This window comes from Bos indicus x Bos taurus, chromosome 27 (assembly GCF_003369695.1).
Source record: "Bos indicus x Bos taurus breed Angus x Brahman F1 hybrid chromosome 27, Bos_hybrid_MaternalHap_v2.0, whole genome shotgun sequence".
In the NCBI taxonomy this organism is placed as follows: Eukaryota; Metazoa; Chordata; class Mammalia; order Artiodactyla; family Bovidae; genus Bos; species Bos indicus x Bos taurus.
Window position 1 is genome coordinate 5,724,232 of NC_040102.1, and position 18,409 is coordinate 5,742,640.

The 18,409-nt window shown below is 49.5% G+C and overlaps 1 protein-coding gene, 1 long non-coding RNA gene and 1 other non-coding gene across 10 annotated transcripts in view; 2 read left to right on the forward strand and 1 right to left on the reverse strand.

Moving 5' to 3' along the window:
* Window positions 1-17,614, forward strand: part of MCPH1 (microcephalin 1) — a 231,750-nt gene extending 214,136 nt beyond the window's left edge. For 6 of the 8 annotated variants that reach the window (XM_027530112.1, XM_027530118.1, XM_027530120.1 and 3 more), the window contains 3 exons: window positions 6,279-6,516; window positions 6,792-7,228; window positions 17,270-17,614. In XM_027530112.1, coding sequence (XP_027385913.1) covers window positions 6,279-6,516; window positions 6,792-7,228; window positions 17,270-17,458 — 864 coding nt within the window. In that variant the 3' untranslated portion in view covers window positions 17,459-17,614. Of the gene's footprint in view, window positions 1-6,278; window positions 6,517-6,735; window positions 7,229-17,269 lie in introns of all 8 variants that reach the window. The other 2 variants (XM_027530113.1, XM_027530116.1) reach the window with 2 other exon arrangements.
* On the forward strand, window positions 2,376-2,447 carry TRNAC-GCA. Its single transcript has one exon. It is a non-coding gene; the product is annotated as a tRNA-Cys (tRNA).
* LOC113885011 lies at window positions 4,299-4,961 on the reverse strand. The gene is made up of 2 exons (XR_003509096.1): window positions 4,880-4,961; window positions 4,299-4,789 (listed from the first exon to the last, which is right to left on the reverse strand). It is a non-coding gene; the product is annotated as an uncharacterized LOC113885011 (long non-coding RNA).
* Window positions 17,615-18,409: the final 795 nt, after the last annotated feature.

Here is an 18,409-nt window from a genome sequence, read left to right on the forward strand (position 1 = left end):
AATTTTAAATAACCTAAATCTTGATTAAACTTCCCCAGAAAATTGTTTTACTTAGGACTGGAAAGTCAACAAGCACGTAGTCTCAGTTATTTTGAGTGAAGAATCAGATCCTTCTAATTCTTTGCTTCCTCTGATTTCAAGCTGAATAAATAAATGGAAATATTTCCATTTACTGACTTTTGCAGCACATGCTTTAAACTGAGCTCAGGGACTGCAATTTAATCAGCTTTGCTTCCTGGCACCTTGCACATGCCTGGTAGACAGTAAGCGTTCAATAAATGTGGGCGGGAGAAGAAGAATCAAATTAGCTCTGAAGTCACATTCTAAACATGAGAAAGCCCCACACAGGTCCTTTCCGCTGGATTCAAAAAACAGGTTTGAGTTACAGCTTTTCTGTATGCCAAGGTGGATCCTCGATTAAGGCAAAACTCTGTCCCTAATACGTGTGTGTGTTGTGTAGAATTTAGAAAAATACACGCAAACTGTTACCTCTGATAAGTGGCAGGGTCGTGAGAACCGTAGCATCTGGATGCTTGGGATTCTGGAAACAAAAATCCCAACAAAAAGTGGCTGAAAAGTTGAGACGTCTCTGAGAGCAGACACAGCGTCGGGGCGGAGGTAAGAGGGGCCCCTCTGGCTGGTCCCTGGGCCTCTGCTCACGTGGTTCACTCGGGTAGAACTCCTGGGCTTTCCCTGCCACATCCTGCCTTCCCGGGTGAGTGAGATCTTTTCTGCCAGGCCGTGTGGCTCCCCGCTCAACGTTCGAGAGCTCCCCGACCTGTGCAGCTGCCGGCTTTTTGGTTTTCGCTCTTTGGGGATTTCCTTGACAGAGCGGCTGGCCTGAGTGCCTGCCACTCCCCACCCCATGCAGCTGAGCTGGTTCTAGAGTTTGAGGGTCATCAGAGGAGCACCCAAGGATTCCTGCTGGGTTCTTTTCCCATTGCCTCTCCCTCCTATCGGTCAGAGAGAGGATCGTCTTTGGAGATCTACTGTTGGCTAAAGTATCAGGTGGAGCTGGGACCCACCCTCGTGGCCGAGGAAACACTTCCATCACCAAGTTGCTGACACTGGCCTGAACAAGCATGTCCACACCCAGTGGCAAGTGGGTACAGGCTGCTGGCTATGTCCTGGCTCCCCGACCAGCGCCTTCTGTTTCAGCTACCTGCATGCGGGAGCCCTCTTGTCACTGGTGTGTGTCCCAGGCCAGTGTCCCCAGTAGCTAGGGCCTGCCCAGGCTTAGTGTCCAGCAGAGAAGCTCTGGCCCCTGTAGGCTCACAGAGGATACCACAGAGCTGCCTGCGGAGAGTGTATCGTCGCATCCAGCGTCCTTCCTATCAGGAGACAGCTGGCTCTCCCGCAGACGTCGGCGGCCCCATCTAGGTCAGGCTCTTCTACTGGATGATCCGAGATGAGGAACACGGTGAGTGACATAGCGTGGACACACCCCTCGTCGAAACATGCAGCTGCTTCTGAGACACCCTGGGGCCTCCCGCTAGCCCCACGGCCGCTCCGGTTTGGGGACTCTGCTGGGGACTCGGGTCTGTCCTCAGAGCAACGAGAGCTCTTTTAAGTGCTTGGGTTTCTGTTTCTCAAAGCACAGTGAGAAGGCTGGAGCTGGGAGAGGAGCCCCCTTGGACACCTGTCTGATGGGGGCGGAGGCCCCGCTAGGGCTGTTCCCACCCCATCACTGAGGGAGCTGGCCCCTGCGCATCAGGCCATCTGCATACTGCTCCGGACAGGGAACTAGCCCGGCGTCCTGTCAGCCTGGGGCTCACGCAGGAGGGGAAGGAGGAGCTGGGATGGTATGTTTGCCCTTGGGGCGGGGGAGAACCTTTACTGGTGTTAAACAGGGCTCTGCTTTTGGACCCTTTTAAGCTATTTCCCTCCACTTCTCTGTCTCTGTCTCAGAGGCCTGAAGCTGGGCCAAAGCTGTCTTAAGCCTCAGATGGTCAACTCCTCCACACCTGATGTTCCTAGCCTCTTTGGAGTAGGGGAAGGCTCGGTCCACGGCATGGGACAGCCATGGTGGTGGACTCCAGGCCTGAGCTGCTAGCAAGGGTCAGCTGGGGGTCTCAGCACCACTGGATGTGGAGGACACGCTGGGGACTGACCCTGGGTGGCAGAGACCTTTGACCTCACAGAGAATGCGTGCTCAGTCCCTTCAGGCGTGCCTGACTCTCTGTGACCCTGCGGACTGTGGCCTGCCAGGCCCCTCTGGCCGTGAAGCTCCCCGGGCAGGAATTCTTCCCAGTCCAGAGATGGAGCCCGCGTCTCCTCCACTGAGTCACCTGGGAAGTCCCCCACCCCCCGCCCGCCCACCACAGACAGGTTGTCTGTCATTATCATTTGAGAGAGTTTCTGCCTAAAGGTGGGCTTCCCTGGTGGCTCAGTTAGTAGAGAGTCTGCCTGCAATGCAGAAGACCCAGGTTCGATTCCTGGGTCGGGAGGATCCCATGGAGAGGGAAATGGGAGCCCGCTCCAGTGTCCTTGCCTGGGGAGTGCCATGGATGGAGGAGCCTGGAGGGCTCGCAGGAGTTGGACACGACTGAGCGGCTCCACCACCACCACCACTGCCTAAAGATGGTTTAACTTAGTTATATTAGGTCTTTTGCTATTGTTAATAATCTTTGATAATCCATATAATAACTGTTACAATCTGTAATCATTTTGTGAGTCTCACGCTCTCTTTTGATGTCCTTGAGTGTCTGAATCAGAATGATTGGTTCTCAAGTCTTACTGTCAAGGATCCCAGAAAAGAGAAGCAATCCAAATTGCTCTTTGAAATGTTTTTCCTTTACAGTGTTTACTCACGTCTTCTGGTGTTAGGTTCTGAAACCTAGCTACAAAAATATAAGGAAGTACTCCAGTGTGGCTATAAATGCAAAAATCACTTGTTAGATGTTGGTGCAAAAGAGAAACTGGAAGTTCAAGTTGATACTCTGTATTTACTTGGTATGTTAATGTTATCTGATCAGTCATAAAATCCTAGGAAAGGGGAGGAATATGCATCAGTTACATTTGGAAATCTTAATATAGCTGCATCCAGCGTTCTCAGCAGATGGTAGTAGTTTTCCACGTCAGCCTGCCCCTTGCAGCATAATTTATGGAGTTGAAATATGGAAGAATGGTGGTTGGGATGGGGACTCAATTAGAAGACAGACCAGTCTCTGGCTCTTGTCTTTTCCAAGCTCTGCCTCAGATTTATGCTATTTTGTAAAGTGGATGTACTAACTCGTTTGGTAGATATTTTTTCATACCTCTGCCACTGAGGTTCTGACACATTTATGGAAATAGTTTGTGCTTTAAAAATGTAAAGAATAGTAAAGTTTATGAATGAAAGGCCTGCTGAGGTTCTGACACATTTATGGAAATAGTTTGTGCTTTAAAAATGTAAAGAATAGTAAAGTTTATGAATGAAAGGCCTGCCTTCCACCACCAGTCCTATCCCAAAGTCATTACAATTGGTCCTATCCCTGCCAGACTGCTTGCTTTACATAGGAACCCAGTTCCAATTAACCAAGTGTATTAATACTATTGGTGGATACTCAAAAGGTATTGAAAGTTATATACTGTTACTGTGCTATGATCATTTTTTAAAAATTGGAATATAATTACTTTACAGTTTTGTGTTAGTTTCTGCTGTACAATGGAACGAATCAGCTACAGGTAGACATATTTCCCCTGGCTCTTGGACCTCCCTCCCACCCTGCCCCTATCCCACCCTCTAGGTCATCACAGAGCACCAGTCAGAAGACGCTTGTTTTCCAGAGAATGTATAATACCCTCATCATATGGAAGCAACATATGTGTCCACAGACAAGTGGCTAAAGATGTGGGATATGTATACACACAATGGAATATTACTCAGTCATGAGAAATAAAATCTTGCCATTTGCAACATCATGGATAGATCTAAGGGGTATTATGCTAAGTGAAATAAGTCATACAGAGAAAGAGAAATAGCATGTGGTATCACTTATGTAGAAACTAAGACAACAAATGAACAAACAAATCAAAACAGTAACAGAAGCATAGATATGGAAACAAGCTTGTGGCTGCTGGAGGGGAAGCTGTGGTGGGAGGGGAATGGATGAGGTAAGCTGGGGCGTGGGGGGGTGCAGAGGTACAAGCTTCCAGCTGCAAAATAAGTGAATCATGAGCATGAAATGTACAGTGTGGGGAAAATGGTCAAAAACTATGTACTCTGTCTTTGTATGATAACAGATGATGATAATGAGGCCTGTCATGGTGATCATTTTGTGATATAAGAAAATATCAAATCACTATGCGTACCTTGATCTAATATAACATCAATTTTACTTCCAATTAAAATTCAGAATACCTCTTAAAAATTTTTTTGCGGGGGGAGGCATTAAACTGAGGATATGGAGAGAAACAAAAGTTAGGAGGTTTCCCCCCGACATTAAAAGGACAGAGGAGGACAGGGCCTGGTTTGGTCAGGCTACCGACTTAGAGGCCCTCGTTGCCCAGGTCCACGCCATTCCGTCTTCCCACTTGGTGGTTCTCAGCCTCGGGAATCCGGGGTGTCCTGTGTCGACAGGCCAAAGTCGTTCTTATAGGGAGTGAGGAAAAACCGCCCCCAGAAGACCTGCCCCCAGGCCCCACTGGCCAGACTCCAGCCCAGCTTCATGCAGGCCTTTGTAAGGAGGGTCCCAACAGTTGGCTCGGGCCAAGCCTGAGTCTCCCCCCCGCCCCCGGCGGGGAAGGGGCGCCCACCTTGAACAGCTGGCCCTGCAGAGGTCAGCACTCAGAAAATGACTGCGCCTCCCTGCTCAGGAGGAAAGGACAGAGTGGGTTTGAGCAACAGAAAGCCGGGAAGGGTGCCCTGACTTTGTTCCTTTGCTGTGTCAGGCCTCACCTCCTACAGCAAGCTTTGACGACATGTGACTGCATCCAACTTGAGGGAGGTTCTGGATCCCCAGCTGCAGGGCTGCGTGGCCCCGTGACTTACTGCGTTTATGGGTCTTCGGCTTTCTCCTGCAGCTCAGCTCACAGTTAACCAAAGCAGATCTCTTCCGCGTCAGTATCTTCATGTGCAAAATTAAAGGAGCGCCCCACTTGCTCCCAGGGATGTTGGGAGTAACTGACGGCATGAACGAAGGTACCACACTGGCAGAATTGTCATTTGCCCTGTTAGTTCCTGAGTCGAAGGGAAGATATAAAACATGATGCTTTATATCAGCACTTATGGCAAAATTCAAGGTTGGCGTAAGAAAAGAAAGTGACTCTACGGCCAGATTTAAATTGATCACATTCATTTCACTGATGGTGGAGCCTTTTTCTCTTTTGCGGTGGGTGGGGGGTGTAGGATCTTTTCCTGAAAACGAGAGCAGCATGCAAACCGAGTGCAGGAACAGCTCTTCCTGGGGTTTTGCCGGAGCGGCAGCCTGAGGAGGGCATCTTCTGCCGCCCTCCCGCCTGGGGTCACGCTGGCCCCACGCTGGCCACCCCCCGTCCTCTGGGCACTGGGTGCCCCCTCCTCTGAGGCGCGCCACCCTCTCCTCCCACAGACCTCCCGTCAAAACCCGCAGTTGCCCTGAGCCACAGACCTGTCCTCAGAGAAATTCATGGGTTAAAGTCTGGAACCCTGACTACCTCCCCAGGGCTATCTGTGCATTGAGGGGTCTTTCTTTAATCGGTACTTAGCACCGTGTGTGTCAGAACAGAGGGGCCTCCCCGCCGCCTCCAGGCCAGCCGCCAACCCTGACCCATCAGGGCAGGCCGCACGGCCCGCTCTGAACCCTGCGGAGTCTCCACACTGGTCCCCACCCACCAGGACGCGGCCCTCAGGCCCCCCCGGCCCGCGGGCACAGGGCCAGGACTCCCTTTGTGTTCTCCTGCTGACGGACGGGGGTGAATGGAGTGGCTCAGCGCTGACGCTGCCCACTGTGGGCGCCCTGAGCCGGGCAGAGGGTGCAGTCCCACACAGTGGGCACTCCAGGCGAGCCTCCTGCCTCCACGGCCCTCCCGTCACTCAGGAGGCTGTCCCCCTGGCTCAACCGAACAGTTGATTGCTTTCCAATAATTTGGTCTAGAATCTGTAATAAATCAAAGGCCTAAACTTTTTTTTTTTTTTTTTTTGCTTGTAAATTTGCTGCCCCAGAAAATGTCATCTGCTCATAAATGTTGTCATCACCCCTGGATCCTCAGAACCCGTCGAGGACAGACAACCCAACCTCAGCCTTTCCTATTTCAGTCAGCTTGTTCTCAACAATGAAAAGGTCTAGAGTAATCCCTGCCCCTGTCTCTCCCCACAGCTCTGCCGCCAGGAACGCCTGTCTTCTGCTGGGCAGTACCGTGGAACCCTGTTTGCCGACCAGCCCACCATGTTCATCTCCCCGGCCAGCAACCCCCCCAGAGCCAAGCTGGGGGAGCTGGTCATGCTGTGCGGGGGTCGGGTCACACAGGTCCCTCGCCAGGCCAGCATCTTCATCGGACCCTCCCCAGGAAGGAAGAAGGAGACGGTCAAGTACCTGTCGGAAACGTGGATCCTAGGTGAGCATCCACACTCGGGTTCCTGGAGGGAGGGGGAGGCATCATATGAAGTCAGAGCTGCGGGGAGGCCCTTCAGAGCCTCTGTCCTGCGGTCCTGGGGGCGACGGTTGGGGAGCATCAGGCCTGCTGCACTTCTCATGTCATCTGCGTTAAGAGGCCTGTAGTTAAAGAAAACAGCTGTGTGATTACCAGCTGTCACAAGGTCACCTGTCTGTCCAGGTGAGCCCACGCGGACAAAGGAAGTCCTCTTAGACTTGTGCCACCTGCCCTCCCAGCTTGCGTGCAAGGCCCAGCCGGCCGCCCTGCTCCCGGCAGCTCCGCCGGACGCCCGCTGCCCCTGCTGGCCACCCTGCTCCCTGCAGCTCCGCCAGATGCCCGCTGCCCCTGCCAGCCGCCCTGCTCCTGGCAGCTCCGCCGGATGCCCGCTGCCCCTGCCGGCCGCCCTGCTCCCTGCAGCTCCGCCGGAGGCTGCTGCCTCTACCGGCCGCCCTGCTCCCTGCAGCTCCGCCAGATGCCCACTGCCCCTACCAGCCGCCCTGCTCCCTGCAGCTCCACCGGACGCCCACTGCTCCTGCCAGCCACCCCGCCCCCTGCAGCTCAGCCGGAGGCTGCTGCCCCTGCCACCGCCCCACTCCGCGTACTCACCTGTCCTCGTGCTCACAGTGCTGTGTTTTACAGCAAAGCGACCTTCGGCTTTTATTTCCAGAAGCAGGTGGGGCGTGAGTGTGATGCATGTGTCGGCGTCAGTGTTGCCGTGTTGGGCAAAGGTCCCCCGGGGATTCTGCAGGGGGAGGGGGGATCCCGGGTGAGGCTGGAGGCCGACCCTGGCTGGGGGAGCGCCGTCTGTCCCTGGCTCTGGGGGTGCCGGGAGGAGGGGGCGCAGGGCGGCAGAGCCGGCAGCGTGTGATGCGGTGGAGCCAAGCGGGGGGAACGGGGTGGGGTCAGGTCCACTGGGGTTCAGCTCCACGTCTTCCTCCACTGCGTGTGGACGGCCGCGTGTCGGCCCAACTGCCGTAACTGGACCGCAGGCCCGGGGCTGAGGGGGCAGGAAGATGTCCTTGGTCCTGGAGCTGGACGTCTGATCAGCGTCCGCGAGGCTGGGTTCTCGCCCCTGCTTGTGGGGGGCCGTCTTTACCCTGTGTCTTCACTTCGCTCTCCCTCGTGTCCCCATGTCGTCTTCTTCTGAGGACACCAGTAACTGGATCAGGGCCCATTCTCATGACCTCATTTTAATTTAGTGATCTCTTCAAAGGCCCTTTTTCAAAACACAGTCCCATTCAGAGGTCCTGGAGGTTCGGGCTTCGACCTGTGGGCTTTGTGGAGGTTCAGCCCCTGACACTGGATTACCCATTTCAGCACTTTTGCCAAGCTGCTCATGTGGCTTCTTAGATGTCTCCCTCTCCCTCTCCGCCTAAGTGTCTTTCTCAGCCGTCCTCCTGTTCACTTTCCTTGTCTCTAAACCCCAAACTCCTGGCTTCTCTCACCCCATCCTAGATGTTACCATTCAACACCAGGATTACCTTGGGGCCACAGACCAGCACCCGCTGTCGGTCGGCTCAGCGGCAGCATTAGATCAGACCACACCCCCGTCGGTCGGCTCAGCGGTGGCATGAGATCAGAAATAAAGGGCGCAGTAAATGTAACGTGTGTGAATCTTCTCAAAACCACCCCCCCACCCACCCACCAGTCCGTGGAAAAATCGTCTTCCGTGAAACTGGTCCCTGGTGCCAAACAGGCCGGGGACTGCTGGTTTAATAGGTTGGCAGAGACCGTGTTTGTTCCGGTGGCACTCGTTTATAATAACCATGTTTATGAATATCTTGTAAATGACCGGTGTCCTCCTTTGATATATAATCTTTCACTTTCTGGTGCACAGTCATTTGTCATTTGCCTGGAAACTAACTTCAAAACACCTACGGTCGTAGCTACAGTCCAGAAGCCAACAGAGGCTGTTTACTCTTTTCCACATGCCAAAAATACAACCTTCAAAACATCCTATGTTCTCAAACAGAGGTTTTGGTTTTGTTTTGTTTTGTTTTGAAGAAAACTGCATATATCAAAATGATACCAACTGGAGACCAGAACTGTACTTTGAAAAAGAGTCTCCTTCAGCTAACGGGACTGTGCACATGGTTGATATCAACTCCCATCGACAGCTCATCTTTCCAAAGTCTGCGGTCATGCAGGGGCCCAGAGGCTGGTCTGCACTCTTACTGTTTCCAGGTTGGGGAGCTCGGCCGGCCCCTCCGCGCTGGTGCGTTTCTGTGCACACTTTGTGCACATGTCGGCTGCCTGCCTGGCTCCCCCAAGGGTCTGGCCACATGGCCCCCCCTGCTGGTGGGTCTTCAGGAGGCAGATGCCTACCTGCTTGAAGCCTGGACTCTCATGTCCACGGGCCCTTTGGCATTCTTTGAGTCTCAGAGCTGAAGCTGCGGGTCCGCCTTTCTGTTTCTTTCCTCTCCCGTAACTCATGTCCTGTTTCTGATTTGTCACTGCTCACACCATCTGCGTGTGCCCTTGGCAACATCCGGGTATTGTGTGTCCTGGAATCCTTGGCTCTCCGCGTGCTGAAATCCTCACCCATAACATCAGTCCCCTGCCAGCGCGCACTGGGTCCTCTGGCTGTCTCCGCAGCCTCGTCGTATGAGTGTTACATACTTGAAAAATATGTGTTCTGTTAGTGTGTATGCATCTCCCTCTGGAGCTCCGGCTTTGTGCAGGTGAAGATTTCATTTTTATGTCTCTCCACATGTGCACAGACCTACAGAACACACAGTCTAGATCATCACCTTTTCTGTGTGTGTTAGTCGCTCAGTTGTGTCCAACCCTTTGTGAACCTGTGAACTGTACCCACCGGACTCCTCTGTCCATGGGATTCCCCAGGCAAGAATACCTGAGTGGGTTGTCATTTCCTCCTCCAGGGCATCTTCCTGACCCAGAGATCAAACCCGGGTCTCCTGCCTTAAAGGCTGATTCTTTATTTTCTGACCAGGTAACAAGTCACCTGGTTCTTTCTGGACCTAGTTTAGTTACCTCTGTTCCTGACAGAGTAAACAGGATGATCAGAGGAGACAACACAGGAGTGCAGACTCCCTCCCTCTGCAGGAGGCAGTGTCCAGGGCCGTGGGGCCCAAGACTCAACGACACGTAGGAAAGTCATTCCTGCTCCTTCGGCAGAGAAGCGTCTTCTCTTTTGAAGACTGTTCTCCTTCCCATGAGCTTTCACCATAAACACTTCCAGAGAATACTTTATTCTCAAAATGTTGTGAAATTAAAATTAAAACCATGTTAAAGCACAACTTAAATGTCATTTTGTGATAAATTTTGAAAAGCAGGACTCAAATTTTATCAACTAAATTTGTTACAACTAGAATATCAGATGCTGTGTGAGCTAGAATCCCTGAGACTTAATTATTTTATTCAAACTGCTTTTGAAATCTTGAAAGCAGCTTTTCAGATTTGTAATTTGCCTTCTAAACCAGAGTCTAAGCTTTTTTTAAGTACCTTACATTTATTCCTATATTCTATGGGGTCTTTGTTTTTGCAGGCCTAATAGAGTCAAAGGCTTTCCTAGTGACTCAGATGGTAAAGAATCCGCCTGCCAATGCAGGAGACACGGGTTTGATCCCCAGGTCAGCAAGATCCTCTGGAGAAGGAAATGGCAACCCACTCCAGGGAACTCTTACCTGGGAAATCCCATGGACAGAGGAGCCTGGCGGGCTACAGTCCATGGGGTCACAAGGTATCAGACAAGACGGAACAACTAAACAGCACCGAGCAATAGTCACACAGGCTGGACAAGTAGGAGGAAGGGGGGGCCATTGGCATCACCCTCTCAGTGGAGGGAAAGTGGACACTTTCACTGTGACCTCTGATGTCCGAGCACTATGAGCCGTCAGATAGGCCTTTTATCCCTTCATTGTATCTTAGAAACAATGAACCAATGTTTTCTAGTGTTTTCTTAAAATTAAAAAAAAAAAACAAACCTGTCATACCATCCTTCCGCTGCCTGGTGTTGCTGGCCTGTGACAGCGTGAACTTGAGCCATCTCCACCTCGGGCTCCACACGTGAAACCTAAGCCGTGATCAGTCACTTGCTCTGAGCGGAAGCTCATCAGCCGAGCCGCCTTCTGCCGAGGCCACTGGACCAGTCCCGACTGTTCCCGAGCCGTTCCCCAGGGCCCGCTTTGCCTGCAACAGCAGCACACTTGGGCCAAATTCTTGATGAATCATTCAACCAGAGGGGGAGTGGGGATTTCTGAGAGAGAGCACACTTGTGGAGCTTGAATACATATGGAAATAAACAGGAAAACAAAACTCAGATTCCCGGCACCAGGAGGCAGAAAGTTACCTTCACCTGATCTTGGTGCGACTGGTTACATTCTGAAGCACTTCCCGGGAGTTGGGCTCCCCGCACCCCCACAGAGCACCGTTCCCATCTTACGGGTCAAGGAACAACAGATCTGGGGTCACCGCTGGCGTGGGGGCTGGCAGGGGGTACAGGGCATCGAGGGTCAGTGGCCTGAGCTGTGACTGTTTTTCCCTCCTTTTATCCCCACCGGTCTTATCAGGTTGAGCTTGGCCTTTCTCATAATACATTTCCAGTCTCAGGCGCCCTTTCCAGTCTGGGCTACGTTCAAGTGATAAAACATACATTTTATGCTGTTGTGGGAACATAATGTAATAGTCTCAACAGCCTTGCCAAAAAAAAAAGGTCTCGCCTCGGCATGATTTCTTTATAACTTATAAAACAGCATTTGAGTGTCTCCCCATGTCAGTGCTTTCAGGAAAAAGGTCCCTGATAGTGTGCGGGCCTCGTACGTGCTGGCAGGCTCCCCGCCCCCTGGAGGAGCGAGCAGAGAGCAGCCCAGAGCTGCACACTCTGCACGGGGCGTTTGTTACAGCCCTGGACTGACGGTTTGCTGATCACGTCGAATCCATCAGGGGTCCTCAGAGCATCTCAGGCCACGTCTCCACTATACAGATAAACAACCAGACATAGACAAACAACAGAATATTATTCGGCCCTAAAAGGGAAGGCTGTTCTGAAACCTGCAACAACACAAATGGACCTTGAAGACACTGTGTTCAGGTGAAATAAGCCAGTCACAAAAAGACAGAGGCCACGTAATTCAGTTTCATGAGTTACCTAAGGATGAGCAAATTCATAGGGACAGAGACACAGAGTTTAATTCAGTCTGGAAGGAGCAGGGAAAGGAATGGGGAGTTGCTGTTTAATGAACACACAGATTATGTTTGGGATTGTAGGAGACTTCTGGGCACGAGCACTGGTCGTGCTGGCACAGTATTGTGAATGTACTTATTGCCTCTGAACTGTATGCTTAGAACAGTTTAAATGGCAACTTGCAGCTTATGTCTGTCTCACCACAAAAAAAAATCATTACCACCTCCCCCTAGATAGTTTTAACAAAAGTTTTACCAAACATCTCAAATTACTGCAGGACAAAAAGAAAAGAGAAGCTATTTCATCTCATTTTACACGACTAGCCCAAACTCATTTATGAAGATGGATGTAAAAATCCAAAATAAAATATTGGCAAATTAAATTTAGCAGTATGTTAAGAAACATATAATCAGGTAAGGTTTAACTGAAGAATGTAGAAACAAATATCATTAAATCATTTCTTCTAGCCCATTGATTGTTCTCAGCAGATGTTGAAAGCATTAGAGAAAATCCAATACCACTCATGATTAAAAACAATAACAACAACAATTAAGAATAAGGGAACTTTCCTAAATGACGAAGAGTATAAAAAACTTACAGCATATTTGCCCATGATACAATATATACATAGAAAAATTGAAGAGAGTCATGAAATGGTTATAATCAATTCAGCAAGATTCTTAAGATACACTTACTAAAATCATTAGCATTTCCATGCCCAGGAATAAATATAAAATGTATAGAAAATATAGTGTGCTGTGATATCTTTTCACTCACATATCTTAGGTGGAAAGGAAAAGTTGGCATGCTAGGAATAAACTAGCCAGTCTTAGCTAAGACAGCACAAATTCGTAGTGTACCCTTGGTTAAGTATCAGATAAGTGAACGTCTCTACCCCAATATCAGAGCAGAAAAAAAGATTGAGACCTGCTAGGTTAGACTGTCTCCTTCAGATGCTCTGCACGGCATCAGGTCATTCATTCACCCAGTTTGTTGTTTTTTGAGCATCTTCCCTGTGCCAAGCATGTTCTTGGCACTCCTGGAATAGCAGGTGAAAAGGCAGATACAGCCCTTGCTCTTTGGGGGCTTACACTCTAAAGACGACAGAGAACATTTTCTAAAATCCTGGTGGTGATAAGTACTATGAAGAAAACAGGTTGGAATGTGCAGAGAGATAGTGAGCTGGGCTCCTCGCCGAGGCCGGATGGGCTTGTGTGGCGCTAAGGGAACAGTTAGGGTCAAGGTGAGAGGTGGGCAGAGGCCGTGGATCCAGGGGATGACGGGGAGGAGGCGGCGGAGCCTGAGCCCGCAGGCTACATGGACAGTGGTCAGCTGTGTGGTGTTCTAAGAATGAGCAGAAGTCACCAGAGGATTTTAAGAAAGGGAAATGGGCTCTGAGACATATTTTTAAAGAGAAGCCAGAGAGTGACCTTAGCTCTTACAGAGATTGAGGTGATCGGTGGTGGTTAGGACCAGGGAAATAGTGATGGAGGTGATGTGAAGCTGTCAGATGTTAAATAAGCGCTGAGTCCAACACCTACGCCCTCTGGCAGGTTGGACGCTGTGCCATGTGAGGGCAGAGAAGAGGGGACGGTGAGTCCTAGACTTGGATTCCGAGCACCCGGGAGAACAGTGAGGGCCTGGAACTCGGGATCCATGGAGAAGCAGAGAAGGGCCTGGCTTGTTCAGAAGAGGAAACAGCGTGTTGTGGGGGAGAGATGCTTGGTGTGGGTCCACAGGGAAACACAGGCTGGACTCAGCATCAGAAAGGACTTGGCGACCTTCCGCACCCATCGGGGACCCTCACTCCGCACAGCAGAGAGAAGAAACTGTCGCATGAAAGTGTTAGTCGGTCAGTTGTGTCGAGCTCTGAGACCCCATGGACTGTAGCCCACCAGACTCCTCTCTCCATGGAATTCTCCAGGCAAGAATACTGCAATGGGTTGCCATTCCCTTCTCCAGGGGATTTTTCCCAACCCAGGGATCAAACCCACGTCTCCTGTATTGCAGGCAGACTCCTTACCATCTGAACCACCAGGGAAGCCCTGCAGAGTCACAAGCTGACCCCTTATGTACAGATACCCGGCTGCACAGACACTGCTGTGTCCCAGCCCTAAAATTCGTGGCTCGTTTTGTCGAGATAAAGCTCCCACGAGGGCCCTGAGGGTCCCCGAACTCTATACACAGGACCACATCTGGCTGTTGGCAACCGGAGTCTTAGTTCAAATAAAGTGACTTATCCGCCCCACCCTTAAAAAAAGAAAAAGCGTTAGCGGCATGTTGATTCGACATCCCAACCACACGACCACACAGAAGCCCGGCCAGTGAACTTGAACGTGTACACATAACGTGTGCCAAGACCTGTGAGATAGCTCTGCTGAAAACAAACAAACAAAACCTGGGTTTCTTTCTTTCCAATTGCAATTTCATGGGAGCCGCTGGTGTACAATCTGTCTCCCTCTCAGCTGGCGGGGACTGGCACTGCGCTAACATCTGTCTTGTGGTCACGTTTTATGGGGTGTTTGACGATCGTACATCTGACATGACATTGGAATTTGGGGACGTGGCCGTCTTCAGATGCCAAATGAACTTGGACAGAAATCCCTCTCCCCGGGTATGTTTACAGTTGGGAATGTGGAGCTGGGAGGCGCCCCCTGGATGCAGCTGGCCTGGCGCTCGGCCGCTCCTCAAGTACTGCCCCCTGCCCCAACCGCGCACGCCACCACACACCCCTCATCCCTGCTCGGGGGTCCAGGGGCAAACCCCTCGGGCAGCACCATCCCAGAGGGCGGAGGGGTTAGCCACAGACTTCCTTGTGGCTTCCGTTTTATCTGAATTTAAAGCTGGATCCTTCTCCAGCCAATATTCTTTTGCCCACCACAATAGATGGACGGATATGTAGAGTGACACTTGATTTCATGGTCAAGGAAGTCAGACAGCAGAGAAATACATAAAATCCCTGAACCCAACTACCCTTCCCGAAAGCAGCTACACTGCAGACAAAGCTGTCTCCTTCAGGTTTAACATATATTTACATAGAAATAAATGTATATAAACATACGCACTGAGGGTTTGTTCTCCATAAACGGAGAATCACACATTGATGAGCTTTTATCCAACTCTGGGTCTAGAAGATCCTTCCATTTTCATTCAATTGCTTCATTCTTTTTAACCGTCAGAGGTGCTGTGATTAATTTATACACTCCTTACGATTTGATATTTGGGGTTATTTCTGGTATTGTAAACTGTATGTGTTTATTCTAGTTGGAGTGATTCAAATTCAATTTTAAGAGACCATCTTAAGCTCTAATTAGTCTAGCCCAATCCCAGACAGGAGTATTTTTGTAAAATAGCTTTATAGATGGGGATTTACTGAAACCTGGGGTGTGTGTGTGTGTCCTTTAAATTTTGATGCACACAGCTTCACTGGGTAGCACTCTAACAGTACTTTGATATTCCTGTTTCCCACACCCTCATCAGTTCCAGACTTTAACCATGTTTTCACTATCTGGTGACCTCGTTACTTAAGGTGTATGCTAATACTGAGTTCCTCGTGAGCACCAAGCGGGGACTCGCAGCTCCTGAACTGCGGTTCTTGTCCCCTGCCTGCTTTTACATCAGGCTGTTTCTCTTTTCCACATTGCTTTACACTGATTGTTTAATATAAACATAAAATCCTCTCAACTTGTCTATCTTTATTTATATGGTGTTTTTTGTGGGTTTTACTTTTTAATTATTCTGGATGGAATAAAATAACTCTATTCCTCCACAGCACCTAAACTGAGGTTTCACTTAGAGAGCTTCCCTACCCTGAGCTTTACCCTAGTCTCCTGTCTCTGTTAGTGCTCTTATAGTTTTTAATGTTTAGAGCATTAATCCATCTGTATTTATTGTGGGATATAAGGAATCATCTCATCTCTTTAATAGCTTATCATTCTCCACTGATTTTTTTTTTTTTTTGCATGCGGGATCTTAGTTCCCCGAGCAGGGAAGCATGGAGTCCTAACCACTGGACTGTCAGGGAATTCCCTCCATTGGTTTATAATGCCACCTTGAACCATCTCTTAAACTCCTACATATGCATAGGTCAGTTTCTAGATTTTGTTCTTATCCACTGATCTATTTATCTGTTCTGTGTTAATTATATACTGGATTTTTAGATTAGGTAGGAAAGAGCATCATCCTATTTGCAGTCTTCTCTGGCTTTCAAAAATGACATCCTGTCAGAAATCAATGTAAAAAATGGAATCAATGGGATTTTTACAACCTGGAAGAATATATGGCTGGATTAGTGTATAACCAAGTCTAGGGAAGCCTTTCTACCTGTGATTCAAAGTCCGGATGCAATAAAAGATGGGTATAATTTGAATATATAAGTAAAAACTTCTATAAGAAAAGTTGAAACTCAAGTTACAAACTGAGAGAAAGTGTATGCAATACGTATCATGATTAAAGGGCTTACATTAAAATATGTCATAATAATCCCTAACTGTATTATGTAGAGAATTAAGTGGTGTGTGTGGTATCAGTGATAATTGTTACAGTTCCACCATATGTATTAATTACATTTATATAATGTGTATGATCTATATAACAAATATTAATGATCCTCCCTTCTGCAATTCAGTTCCCAGCTCAGACCACCTGTGAGGAGGTGCATTCATCTTGGAGGGCTCTGATTAAATTCTGGGGCACTGCCTTGAGCTACAACTAAGATGAGCTGTTTTTTTCTTCCATTTTGTTTTGTTTTGTTTTTCTTTTAGTCATAAAATAAGCCCATTTTTTTTGCCTGTATCTCAAAACCGTCACAGCTTTCCATGTTCTGTTGTTCATCATCCTGACTTCTTAAAGTCCTTCAGACAGTTGTTCACCCACTGGATAATGTTGCCGTCAATAAGTTAACTCTGTCAGTCCGTGCTGACCACCCACTGCACGCCCCTCTCATCCCAACAGCAGCAGAAGGGTCGGGGGCAGTCAGCTCTCCAGTGTTGAGAGCACAGGGCTGCTGGAGCCGGCTGCAGGCCCACCTGTGCGGCCCCTCTCCTGCACCTGGGGTGGTCCCGGGCCAGGGCGCTTCCTGTGGTTCTCAAAAAACAGTTACGCTCTGCCCTGTACCAGCGAGTACTTGCCATAGCAAGATGAGAATTTGAGTCTCCCATGTCATGGACTGTCCACTGGACCGTTCCCCATGAAGGGCATGTCCAAGTGTGCTGCGTCTAAGACGTGGATTCCAAGCCTTTGAAATGTTGCTGGTGCAGCTGAGGAGCTCAACTCTTGATTTCACTTTATGTTATTCTGCTTCACTTTAATTAGGCACGTGTGCCATTATGGACACAGATGTGTGGACCATGAAACCCAGGACCACTGAAGATTTTAAATACGTTTAGTGTATCTATGATAAGGTTGGAAGAGGAAATGGCCACCCAGTCCACTATTCTTGCCTGGAGAAGACCAGGGACAGAGGTCGCAGAGAGTCGGCCAGAACTGAGCAACTAACACTACTATGATAAGATTTTTGTCTTACCATATGCGGGCCATTATCAGTGCTAACTGCTTCTCTCCCTCTAGATTCCATCAGTCAGCACAAGGTCTGTGCCTCTGAGAACCACCTGCTGCCGTGATGAAGACACCTTCCAGCCCACAGCAGCTGTGAACAGCCCACCACTCGTCCTCGGCCACAGAAAGGATGCCTTCGTACATCATCACGTTTGTGCATGTGTGTGGTGTATGAAGACGTGCCTTCACGTGGCTTTCTGACGTCTGACTGTGTGTCTCAGAGAAGTACTGACCCTCCTCTGTTGGGCCTTTTCTATATAAACCCAGTCTGTGTGTCCCAGAGACGATCATAATTAAGTCCCAGAATTTGTCATTGAAGCACTGTACTGTTAAATAAAGGGTGGAAATTAAATTGTGTTTATTAATGAGAACAAAGAGTCTGCTGGGTATGAAGGATGCTGGTCCGTTATCACAGTTACACCTTAGGTCCCTGAGATTCCTTTCAAAGCTATTAATGAAGACAGGTGTCAGGAGCTGTAATTAATGATTATTAGCCCCATGGAAGTAGCCCTGGCTTCTGCAAGCTTAGTTTCTGGCGAGGAGAGCACCACCCGCCACAGACCAGGGTCCCCACTGGCCTCCAGGATGCCCGCCATCCCCTGGAGGAGATGGGGATTCGGGATGAATCCTACACACACGGCCGCTCAGCTTCTCTCGGAGAAAAACACTCAACCCAGCGAGGCTACAGGTGCTGCTGTGATGCCCTCATGATTCTGTTCCCTCATGTTACTCATTTCAGCTGTGATTTCTACCTCAAATAAATATCGTGTGCATGCATGCTAAGTCGCTCTGAGTGACCCTATGGACTGTAAACCCCTCGGGCTCCTCTGTCCATGGGGATTCTCCAGGCAAGAGTACTGGAGTGGGCTGCCATTCCCTTCTCCAGGAGAATCTTCCCGGCTCAGGGATTGAACCCATGTCTCTTATGTCTCCTGCATTGGCAAGCAGGTTCTTCACCACTACCACAACCTAGAAAGCCCCAAATATCAAGTCTCAGCAAATACAAGGGATCTACGTCTAGAATAAACCTTAGAGAAGGTAACAACGATGCACATGGAAATAAGGAAGCGTTTTCTCTTGGTGTAAACATAGCATATGCCCCAAGCCCCTCTTAACACTGCTGCCCAGCAATCTTGAGCTCAGCACTGCTTG